We start from the raw sequence: 12697 nt of genomic DNA on the forward strand, positions 1-12697 counted from the left end.
ATGTCCATAAGTTCAACATTATGAGACTTTTAATATTCTAACTAGGCAATTGTTGGTTAAAGAGGTGATCAGCAGATCCCTCCCAGCCCTGAGTCCATGAGAGGAGGAGTGTTGCTTGGAGATATCTGATATGGAAGGAGGAGTGCAGTTTATTGGAGGTCAAACCTTGAAGACAAGCAGAAATTGTAAAGAAGAATGTAGATGACAGCGTCAAGGCTTCTACAATCAGCTATTCTTTGGAGGAAAAGAGAGCAAAGAGGAAGAGAAAAGAAAACCGTTTTTTATGTATAGTTCTGTGCTCATTAGTCATGTTTCTGGTGAGAAGTTGGACGGCCTGCTTGCTGTGTTTGCTAAGTGTGACTTGTGTATTTAAGTTATATTCATGTGTATGTTGGGTTTTCGGTTGTCACTGTTTTTTCCTCCTGTGTTCCCAGCCTGCTCTTCCCTCCACACCTGCCCTGCATCAGTCTTGGCTCTGCCCTGCTCCCTGTGTTTTCTCCAGCCAATCAGCTTCTTTCCTGTTCTCCTGTTCATCTCCTCACTCCCCTCACTTGAGTTTCTCCGCCCCACCTGCACCTCATCTCCTTGTTAGTTCTGTTAGTATTTTGAGTCCTGCTTTTCAGTTTTAGTGTGTTTGGATCCTTTGTTCAGTTCAGTTCTCTTCAGTACACTGAACACTTTACTGACTTTATCGAACACTGATGCACCTTTTCACGCTTTGTCCTTGTTGCTCTTTTTAAAAGTGAGCACATTCAACTGGTCTTTTTGAAGAGTCGACACACAGTCCGGCCTTCATTCCTTTGAAGAATACAGTGCTGCTTTGTCAAAGTCTTCAGAGTTAGGTGTTGTCGGACATGTAGTCACGTTGATTAGATTATTCTAAAATAATTAAAAATGGCTGATTGTCAGAGTTGTTCTGTTTCATTCTTGTTGATCATGACTTGCTGTGTGTGTCTTATATTGCTTTTGGATATAGTTCTTCTGAATGAGTTATCATCTGGTTGCTAAAGAAGAAAGAGGAATTGTGGGAGAGATGTTGATTTGAATATAGGGGCAGTCTGGAGTCACAGAGTTATACTGACGTGTTCTTGGAGAGGTGAACTTACATATTTTGTATAACTTCTTTGCATATCTTGAATACAGAGCGGGCTGTGAGCCATATTGGTTCAGATATGATTCCTGTGAGTACTCTTTATTCAAATCAGCGTAGTGTTTCATCCTCCAGGCATCAAACTCTTTCTTCTATAGTTGTGTCATCTGTGCCTTCAGAATAATAAAGTAATAGTACTGTTTTCTAACAAAATAATCCTGCTGATCATCTACAGTCATAAGAGTCACAGAGCAGTCAGCACGTAGTTTTATTGTGTTGTCTCAGTACTCCAGCATGTAGAATTTGATATGAAACAATGAGCACATGAGTAAAAGTTGACTTTCAGCTTTAATTTGCATCCGCCCTTGAAAAAATAGTGTAGTAATTGTAGCACTTTTACCTTCCTGTTGTTTTAAGTTGAAAATTGTGAACCTGTCCTTCAACATACTGAATCTTATACCATTTAACTGTGGTATCCTGAATTATAACACAGTTAATTATTTAATAACATTGTTGAAATATACAAGGTGTATAATTTTTATTTATTTAGTAAGTCTCTGAACTTAGGAACACAAGCTAAGTGTGTGTGTGTGTGTTAGAGAGAGAGATATCAAAATTTTAACTGGCCAATTGTGGGAGAAATGTTAATTTGAATACAGTCTGGAGCTGGCTGTGACCAATACTGGTTCAGATATGATTCCTGTGAGTACTCTTTATTCAAATCAGCGTAGTGTTTCATCCTCCAGGCATCAAACTCTTTCTCAATAAGCTGTAAAGCTGTTTCACTGCTGAGCACCTTACATGGTTAATCGTCTATAGTTGTGTCATCTGTTCCTTCAAGATAATGACTGTAACTTTATTTTATAACAAAATAATCCTGAGTAGCGATAAAATATAACAAACCAATATGTAGAATTGAATATAATATATGGACACACAGACTCTAACCTGCTGATAGTTTGGTCATTAATGATCAGCTCAAAGGTCTAGTTCTGTAATTATAGCCCTTTTATACATAGTCTTCCAATTTTAGGGAAGAAATAGTTATTGGACATATAAGATTGACCCGTAGACATTAACAGACACTTATTATTTGTTTCTGGTAATGTTGTCAGGCCTGTCCTGCAGCCGTCTTCAGTTACAGCGTTTTGTAAGACTTTAAATTTATTGTGACATAGATGTGGCAGGATTTGCTTATAGAGTTGCTGGGGAGATATTTGTGAGCATAACCATAATGATATACTGTATATTGCCTTGAGTAAAGACAAGTGCAGCCGAAACGTCGCCTGTACAGTAAAATCATTGGAGCTCAGTGTGCAGTCTTCTTCTCTTCAATATATGTTATTGACATGTAGACTTTTTACCAAACAACTCTTGTTAATTTTACCTTACAAGTAAATCTCCCTGTTGGTAAACCGACAATTGAATAGTTTCCTGCACAGGTTTGGTACTTCAGTTGTGGAAGAAGTATTCAGATCCTTTATTAAGTAAAAGTATCGATACAGCAATGTAAAACTACTCCATTACAAGTAAAAGTCCTACTTAAGTAAAAGTACATAAGTATTGTTAGCTTGATGTAGTTAAAGTATTGCAGTAAAAGTAGTGGTTTGGTCCCTCTGACTGATATATTATTATATATAACATCATTAGATTATTAATACTGAAGCATCAGTGTTAGAGCAGCATGTTACTGTTGTAGCTGCTGGAGGAGGCTAGTTTCAACTACTTTATATACAGTTAGCTAGTTTAGTCCAGTGGTTCCCAACCTAGGGGTCGGGCCCCTCCAAAAGGTCACCAGATAAGTCTGAGGGGTCATGAGATGATTAATGGGAGAAGAAAGAAGAAAAAACAAAGTTCTGATACACAAATCTGTTTTCAGTTTTTTCTCTAATCTTTGATTTTTGGTGAAATATTGGATCATTTGAACATTTATTGAATTGAAACCATGTGAGAAGTTTAGAGGGGAAATCACTATTTGATGGAGCTGTTAACAACTCAGACATCTGAAATGTGACCCCGACTACACACTGCTTTGTATAAGACGTCAAAAGCCAAAAAGGTTGGAAACACATAATTTAAATTATGTGTAAATTACTAACTGTCACAGTGGTCCCTGTCTGACCTTTTCTGTTTCACTATCACTTCATGACACTGTGAACATGAAGGGTGTAAATTAAAGGACAAGCTACAGTATGTGTCTGCTGCTTAAGATCACATTGTACAACAAGATGTTGGAGCTTCCACTGTTTTTTGTGAAACATTTCAGTGGATCATCATGTTTTCATTATTGGATATTTATTGCCTTTAAAAGTCTTCCAAGACAGAGGTTTGTTTTTTTACTATTCTTGTGGACAATGGCAATGAATTATGCTTTTTCTGTGCTAAAAAAAATGTTCCCAACTTGATGCTGCGTTTGGAAATATCTTCTTTCAGTCCTATTTTTGTTGTTACATGCAGCCTTAATATGCAGACCACTCTGCTTGACAGATTTGTTGGTTCATGTTTCTGTCAACAGTGATGTATGTTTCTAGTCTTTAAGGTAAAGGTTTCTAGGTTTGTAATGTGATGCTGAAGTTTATTTACTGTGTTTGCTAAGTGTGACTTGTGTATTTAAGTTATATTCATGTGTATGTTGGGTTTTCAGTTGTTTTTTTCCTTCTGTGCTCCCAGCCTGCTCTTCCCTCCACACCTGCCTTGCATCAGTCTCGTTGGCTCTGCCCTGCTCCCTGTATTTTCTCCAGCTAATCAGCTTCTTTCCTGTTCTCCTGTTCATCTCCTCACTCCCCTCACTTGAGTTTCTCCGCCCCACCTGCACTTCATCTCCTTGTTAGTTCTGTTAGTATTTTAAGTTTTCAGTTTAGTGTGTTTGGTTCCTTTGTTCAGTTCAGTTTTGTTCTGCCTACAGTCTGTTGTATTTGGGTTCACCTCCTCTGCTCCACAAAACAGAACAGGACGAATGATCACAGCAAGCAAAACCTGTTTCAGTCTTCATTTGGGCTGCTGACTGTTGTTTTAAGAAAGATTGTGAACCTGTCATTTAACATACTGCATCTTATACCATTTAACTGTGGAATTATAACACAGTTTATTATTTAATAAGGTGGGCACAACATACAAGCTGTATCATTTTTATTTATTTGCTAAGTCTCTAAACTCATGATCTCAAACTCAAGTTAATTAACAGAATAGTGCACATTTGATGCAAGACATGTTTAAGTGTGTGTGTGTGTGTTAGAGATCAAAATTTGAACTGGCCAATGAAAACTGTGGAGCTTAGAGTCAATTACAAAACATTTCCTTTGATGCAACGTTTGGGTGAACAGAGTGGTTCTAAAGTCTATTTCTTCTTCGTTATACAGTTTTCTGGGGAGTGATATTTGAGCAAAATCATAACACTATAAGCCTTGGTCAGTTGGATTGGTACATTAAACACTGTTAACATTGCATTCAGTTCAATGCCAAAAACACTTAACTGACTTTGTCGAACACCGATTATTTTAAAATAATTAAAAATCATTCTTTTTCAATTCTTTTGGATCATGACCTGCTGTGTGTGTCTTATATTGCTTTTGGATATAGTTCACCTGAATGAGTTATAATCAAATTTAACTTTCCGTTTCCATTTATACTCCGTTTATAGCTATATTACTGTGCAGTTTAAAGGAAAAAAAATACTGTACTATTGATTATTTGCACTCTTTATGACTGCACAGTGTAATAAAGAAGTAAACTTTGAGATTTTGTCAAGCATTAGTGTCTGTTATAAAAGTAGCTTTGACCGCAGAACAGGCTTTGTAATCATGCTTGATTAGTAAGTCAGTTGTCATGGAGATGGCTCAGCTACATGGCCAACACTGTCTCTGTATGAACGTCATTTCAAGGAAACAGGGTTGAAGTGGCTGGAGTGTCAGAACATCTAGTCAGAGTCATCAAGTCACAAGGAGTCAACACTTACCACAAACGACCCACATAAATGTGCACGATTATTCGCTGCTGTCATATGAGTTAATTATTGTTGAACTTCTTTCACTGACAAACCATGACAACCACAGAGGAAGGAAGGAAAAGATACAGAATCTGAGTTCAACACCTCTTCATCAGCATTGAACAAAGAAGTTAATTAACAAAAACAGTTTTTGGGCAAAAGCTTCAACATTTGATTATCAGGTCAATTAGTTTAGTTGCTAAATTTACTATAATTGTGTCATTATTCTAACATTTTGCTGTCCTTTAAATACCTGTGTTCTTGTAAACAAAGACAAGTTCTGTTTATATTCAGTGTTTCTTACCATAAAGCATTGTGTGTATCCTTGAGGTTTAACAAACGTGTTGAGTGCGTTTCCAGTTCAGTTCAGTTCTTTATTGTCTCACAAGTGTATAAATACACAATAAAAGTGCCAGTGCTATACATGCAATTCAGACAATAAGGATGTATGTTAAAAGCAAGAAAACAGTAACGAAGAATAAAAATAAGAAAAAAATAAAGTGCTAAGCTGCGTGAGGAATCAAGATGCTTCTTCATAAAACATTTGCAAGCCTTCTTTTAAAGATATTTCAAATCCTTGCTTCAATGCTTATAACATATTAATTAAGATTCTCAAGGAAGAAGTTGTGATAAAGAACTGACACAAAGTTGTTGCCCTTGCTTTAGGTATCACTGAGTGATGACTTGGATACTTTTCACTCAGTGACTCATTTATGACCGTGCACATGGAGTGTAAACAATGTAGAGGAGACACATGAGGACAGGTGTGTATGTGCAATAAACTTGAGCACTTGGTTAATATTTGTTCCTCTTATCTCAGACAGTCCTTCCGTCTGTGACATTTTTCTACACCTTGACACTGGCTGGATGTGTTTGGAAAGAGCTGATTCACTGAAGTCAGACACTTTACAGAGTGTACGTGGTACGCCTCGACAGACACACCATTTTGCATTTTCAACATTTGGATTTGAGTATTTGGTGTCATTTATCACTGACATCCAATGCTGCCTGGGATGTAATCTGGTCATGGCGTTTTCTTCACATTTCCTGATTACCTGCGCTCTACTCATCTGCTTATGTTCTGCTAATGGTGAGATTCATACTCATAAACACATTTGCTAAATCAACACTTTTATGTCAACTCAAGTCTTTATTTAATATTTTTCATGTCCACTACAATTTTCATGTTGATGTAAAATGTCTTAAACATTCTAATATTTAAGTTTAAACAGCTGATCTGACAGGGCAGTAAACTGTTGTTGTAATACAGTTGATCAGCAAAACTACCTGTAGAGCAGGAATGAAATCACTGATCATATTTATTCAGAAAATGAAAGTTACTGAATCATGAATCAATCACAAAAGACCCTCTTGTAACTTTTTTTTTTCTTCATAAGCCAAAAGGCTTCTTTTCTTCTTCTCTGTCTCAGTGAGTCTCAGCTCCTTCAGGAAATTTATGACGTCATACAGCTGCGTGTCTCCTAAAATCATCCTAAGCCTGACAATGACGTCAGACTTTCACAAACGAAATAAGCAACATTTTATTTAGACATATTCTGCAAGCTACAGCTGTTTTTATTGTTCCTTTATGTCGGTGCCATCCTTTCAGTAAATAACAGTTTTAAATTGTCTATTTGTGTCTTATCCTGTGACAGACAGGCACTGCTGTAGATCTATAATCAAATGATAAAACATTGGAGCAGTTGATCTTTAACTTCCAGCGATCACTATGTAGAAATTAAGTAACAATGTATAGCATTCATTAATTGTATGAATGAATTTCAAGTTAAAATTTTAGATATTAAACTGTTACTTAATATTTACCACAAATCGATAGCTGACTTCTACATATTTGACAGTTGAGATGATGTGTGTCATGAGTAGTGACATCTGATGAATTAAATTCCTCCGTCCTCGCTGTGAGGAGCTGAGACGCGAATGAGGGACGTGAGGAGACACGTTAACATAATAATAAGCACCCGCGAAGACAGTCCCAAGATCCCTTCCATTATCTAAGAGATAAAAACACCCTGTTGTTCCTCCTGATTGGCTTCTGTTAAGCGGATTGTTCCATTGCATCATGGGACACCTTCACACGTAAAACACTGTTTATATTGTATTTTAGAACAAATCAGCCTTTCATAAAATAAGCAGATTATTCAACAAACTTTACCACTTGCAGCAACAATGACACATGATTATAAAAATCTTTTATTTGTTTTGAGAGTCTTTCCAAAAGGTAAGAGAGAGATGTTACAGTAGTCTGTACTTTTACAGAAGTAATTTTTCTGCTGACATTGAAAGCACTTTGGAGGATTCCTGTGTATTTTTTAACTCTAGCCCAAAGTGAATGTTTTGAGAAGAAATATTGAATCCTGCTGATTTATTCTTGTTTTCCACATTCAAAGTGCGACAGGTGAATGTTTCTTGCTGGTGACAATTTTTATTTACAGCAAACTAAGACAAAAAAGCAACATGTGTAATTTATTAGAAATTTAATTACGATATATTAGTCTGTCTTGAAAACAGCTACGCGTTCTTCCTCTGTTCAACATCCGTGTTCATCACAGCCAACCATATTTATGAGTCAACATGAAGCTTAAAGTGACTCACACTCTGTTTCACTTTTAACATCACTGTTCAGTCTCTATAATAAAGTTTGGTACTTTACCTGCAGCCTAAAAGCAAAACTATATTTGGTGAAATAAATCATATTTTACCACTGAGTTGCAGTTTCACCATTACATTATAAATTATTTTGAGCAGTTAAGTATCAACGTATAACAGAAATTGTGTTGAAATGTTCACATCAACCTAAAGTTTACACACAGCTTAAACACCATATTTCTTTTCCTCCATGCAGGTCTAACAGCTGTGATACAAACACAGCAGACTGTGATGGCAGCAGTAGGAGAAGATGTCCATCTCAGCTGTCTGCTCATGGAGTCTAAAGATGTTCTTCAGGTCACATGGCAGAAACTTTCACCTGAGGGGAAGAAGAAGAATCTTGTCACCTACAACAAATACTTTGGACAAACAGTGAATCCTGGTTTTCAGGGGAAAGTGGAGTTTAAAGTTGCTGGACTGCAGAACTGCTCCATAGTTATCAGGAAGGTGATGGAGCAGGATGAAGGCTGCTATCTCTGTTTGTTTAACACGTATCCTGATGGTTATCTGACAGGCAGAACCTGCCTCCAACTCTATGGTGAGCTCCTTTCTTCACTTTTGACGACATATTCGGGGTGAATTACAGTTTTAACTTGTTTCACATTGATGGCAGTTAGAAATGATGGCTGTTAAATTGTCTGCTTGCTGTCATTGTGCCATGAAATGCAAATACTTGACATCACTAAAAGCATGTTGTACATACTCTGCATTTCACACACTTTGCATCCAAGTGTCATAAAAGTTCATTTTATTCTCAAACGTAAGAGGACATGATGGTCATGATATTTAAATTATAACATAAGATCAAATTACTCAATTTGTGAAATGAAATGTAGGAAACAGAGACAACTGCTCATCATAATGTCCAAGAACCCAAAGATTTCTTAAAATACTTGTTTTATTCAGTCTAAAGTCCAAATATATTTGATTTATAATGTTATAAAACAGAGGAAATCAGAAAACTAGTTGATTTTTATTGTAACAACTTGCTCCATTTGATATTTTTTAATGTTTTGTCTTTGCAGAGCTGCATGAACCCATTCTACAAATCAGAGAATCAAACTCTACTGAAGAGACAGTTGTGTCCTGCTCGGCCACAGGTCGTCCTGCTCCCACAGTAACTCTGAATGTCCCACAACAAGACCTCTACTTCTCTCACAACAGCACAGTCAGTGTCACCAACACCAACGGTACAGTCACCGTCACCACTACTGCTGTGCTGTCTGGTTTCCATGGAAACGACACACAGGTTGGATGTGCAGCACGACTGCTCTCAGTCTCTGAAATTCAGGTGTTTGAGACGATTCCTGCTGATGGTGAGAAACACTTCCAAATCCACAGATTTATAGACTTATTATCACTTTATGATTCTGATATTTGTTTTTCTTTCTTCAGGTTTTAATGATGAATCTGGATCCAATAAGAGTAAGTTAACCTTAAAGTTGTCTCAAGTCAAAATTCACATTTAAACTGTAGTTGCTTTATGAATGTTTAGTGTTTATATCACGTTTTCCTCTTTTTCTCATAGATTTCACTTTGATCGTTACATTGATCACAGCAGTGGTCGTTGTTTGTGTTGCTGTAGTCGTCACTGTCCTGCTCAGACATAAACATAAGAACAGGTCATTTCAACTTTCAGCTCAATATCTGTCTTGTTGTGATACCAGTGTCTCACAGTTAATATGGTAATAATTTATTGACATTAAGAGGAAACACAGAGCTTAAAGAATCTATACAGACAACACCTATAAATAAATAATATATAAATGTTCTTAAATCCTTCAGTCTGTCACACAGGGACGATGAGGAGATCAAGATGCCACAAGAACCAATCAAAGACCCTTATGTGTAAGACAATTTCATAATTATTTACTTGCTCATATTTATTATTAATTTCCTCTTCAGAAAATGACTGAATCTGTTTTCTCTCTATTTTGGCATTTAAGTTCCTTTCTGTCTCTATATCTCTCTAACTAATGTGTTATTTATACATGAAGCTGATTCTGATGCACTTTACTCTTCATGGTCCATTGTGTACTCATAGTCAGCCTGTTTATCCACATAACTGTTAACTGTCAGAGTCATTCAGTGATAGAGATATGTATGACGTATTGTAATAATGTGAGTGGAAATTGATTCATGTCTTGTTTTTATCTGAAGGTACAAAACACTTTTAATGAATCTGGAGAAAGAGTAGATCTGGCGACAGACATCTCTGGAGGAAAATCCAAAAGAGGAGAAACAAGAACCATCATCTTCATCAACACACAGTTAGAAGTCTGTTTAGTGACAAACAACCTACAAGACTGTAGTTTCAATACAAAGTCAGTCAGACTTGAACAAAGCTGCATCAAAGCATGTGTTGTTAAAATGTTCAGACATTGAAAAATAATCAAAATGTGTCCTGAACAAGATGAATCTCTCATCTTATATCTCCAGATCAAAAAGATTAATGTACACAGAGATTTTGATGTTTTTGCCCCATAGTGTGGGGCCCACAATGGGCCCAAAGCTGTTAACCAGTAGGACTGGAATGTAAAATTTAAATCTGTGTATGTGGTATGAAACATTTTGGTTTTTGTCACTTTATTTGAAGAGAAGTGATTGGCTGTAGTTCCTGTCAGTATTTGTTCAAAGTTTTGATCTGCTGAAGGCCTTTTGATTGTTTTTCTCACCCTAATGGTGGCACATGATTATCTAATCACCATCAGCTGTGCTACTAGGGCGTGGCCTATATAACATACCAGTGCCTGTGTCCTACAATGATAGTTGATCTTGAAGAGGGCCTGAGGGCTGAAATGTCATCCATATAAAAGGGAAATGCATATGGAGCCAGAGTGTGCAACACTTTTTTCCTGCTCTTGAGTGAAATACCGACAAATAGGTCTTTGATAGATGTCGATCATCAACATCATGAACATCTGTGTGGGTTTATGTAGATAAAGACATCAGTGTGTTTTTTGAGCAGGAACCTCTGATTCCAGTGATACAATCCTTTTTTGAATTGAAGATTTGAAAATTTGAAAGATTGTGAACCTGTCATTTAACATACTGCATCTTATACCATTTATCTGTGGAATTATAACACAGTGTATTATTTAATAAGGTGGGCACAACATACAAGCTGTATCATTTTTATTTATTTGCTAAGTCTCTAAACTCATGATCTCAAACTCAAGTTAATTAGCAGAATAGTGCACATTTGATGCAAGACATGTTTAAGTGTGTGTGTATGTGTTAGAGATCAAAATTTGAACCGGCCAATGAAAAAGAGTCAATTACAAAACATTTCCTTTTATAGATGCAACGTTTGGGTGCACAGAGTGGTTCTAAAGTCTATTTCTTCTTCGTTATACAGTTTTCTGGGGAGTGATATTTGAGCAAAATCATAACACCATAAGCCTTGGTCAGTTGGATTGGTACATTAAACACTGTTAACATTGCACTCAATAGAAGGCCAGAAACACTTAACTGACAACCAGTTTCTGTTCTTTCTTGCTGTTTGTTGGGACTTTAAACTCTACCAAATATTTTGTAACATCTATAATATCATTCTAATATATCGTTTTACACCAATTCATTGTTGCCTCATCATTCTTTTTAAGTACAATTTTTATAACTTTTAGTATTGTCCCTTGCACTGTTTTTATTGTTTCTTTTCTTTTTAGATTATTATTTTGTATAATGTTAATTATGGTAAAGATGAAATTACACTGAATGTAAATAATGAATGAAAGATTTTTATGTAAAACTAGTAAGAGCAGTTTTTTTTTTGTTTGTACATTAAATATTTCTGAACATAAATACTTTCTCATAATGTCAGGTGTCTAATTACAGTTACATTTTTCATCAAGCAGTGTCTTTGTCTCTTCCTCTTAACTTGGTGTTAGATGTGTTTGTGTGTCACAACTACTGTCTCAGTCCTGCTCATTTAGTCCTTTCTGTCTCTGTCTCAGCCTCCAGCCTCCTTCTTACTTCTCCAGACCTCTTGCATCGACATTGAACCTTTCATTCTCTGCCATTCATCACCTGACCACGAGGTGGCCTCACACTTCTCCACTGGTCTGCTCACCTGTTCTCACCTGTTTGTCTGTTAACTTGAACTTTGAACTGTTAAAGTGCCTTTACCTGATGTAATGTTGTTGTTTATCCTGACTGGCTTCTGTTAAGCAGATTGTTTCTTTGCATCATGGGTAAGAGAGAGATGTTACAGTAGTCTGTACTTTTAGTCATTTTTTCTGCTGATATTGAAAGCAGTGTGGAGAATTCCTATGTATTTTAAACTCTAACCCAAAATTGAAGTTGTGGGTTCAACCATCAATCAGCTGTGTAAATCTTTTAGCTCACTGTTTTTGACAGCAGCACTGAACTGAACAAATTTAGTGATATCTGTCTGAAAATCACAGGACTTAGCTGTTATGATGAAATGACTCAAGATTATGACTTTGACAGGTGTGTGAGCTTCCTTTGCTACTAAACACAGGGGGAACAGTATCTGACAGTAACATTCTTGGTCGTCAGGATGCGTTCCCCCTGCGATGATGGACAAATTTAGTGATATCAGTCTGAAAATCACGGGACTTAGCTGTTATGAAGAAAGAAGTCAAGATTATGAATTTGAGAGGTGTGTGAGTTTCCTTTGTTACTAAACAAAGGGGAAACAGCATCTGATAGTAACATTCTTGATTGTCAGGATGAGTTCCCACTGCTATGATGGACAAATTAATGGATATCCGTCTGCAAATTACAGGACTCAAGTGCTGTCAGGAAGAAAATCAGAGGACTTAGTTGTTATGAGGAAACATGTCAGCAGTATGAACTTGACAGGTGTGTGAGCTTCCGTTCCTACTAAACAAAGGGGAAACAGTATCTGATAGTAACATTCTTGGTCGTCAGGATGTGTTCCCCCTGCTATCGTGGACAAATTAATGGATATCAGTCTGCAAATCACAGGA

The 12697-nt window shown here is 36.6% G+C and overlaps 2 protein-coding genes across 2 annotated transcripts in view; one reads left to right on the top strand and one right to left on the bottom strand.

Annotated features, from left to right (window-relative positions):
- LOC121891932 (nectin-2-like) overlaps nt 1–12697 on the bottom strand; it is a 933424-nt gene that overhangs the window by 450458 nt on the left and 470269 nt on the right. The window lies entirely within an intron of this gene.
- On the top strand, nt 6058–11008 carry LOC121891959 (OX-2 membrane glycoprotein-like). Its single transcript, XM_042404680.1, has 7 exons — nt 6058–6165; nt 7939–8280; nt 8768–9058; nt 9138–9167; nt 9271–9364; nt 9528–9590; nt 9903–11008. The coding sequence occupies exons 1-7, from the start codon at nt 6102–6104 to the stop codon at nt 9937–9939; spliced, it is 921 nt and encodes a 306-aa protein (XP_042260614.1). The 5' UTR covers nt 6058–6101; the 3' UTR covers nt 9940–11008.

Source organism: Thunnus maccoyii, chromosome 24 (assembly GCF_910596095.1).
Source record: "Thunnus maccoyii chromosome 24, fThuMac1.1, whole genome shotgun sequence".
Lineage (NCBI taxonomy): Eukaryota > Metazoa > Chordata > Actinopteri > Scombriformes > Scombridae > Thunnus > Thunnus maccoyii.

Coding starts and splice junctions, on each gene's coding strand:
- LOC121891959 (XM_042404680.1), top strand. CDS start 6,102: ATGGCGTTTTCTTCACATTTCCTGATTACCTGCGCTCTACTCATCTGC. Junction 6,166..7,938: donor CTGCTTATGTTCTGCTAATG/GTGAGATTCATA, acceptor TCCTCCATGCAG/GTCTAACAGCTGTGATACAA. Junction 9,365..9,527: donor AGACATAAACATAAGAACAG/GTCATTTCAACT, acceptor TAAATCCTTCAG/TCTGTCACACAGGGACGATG.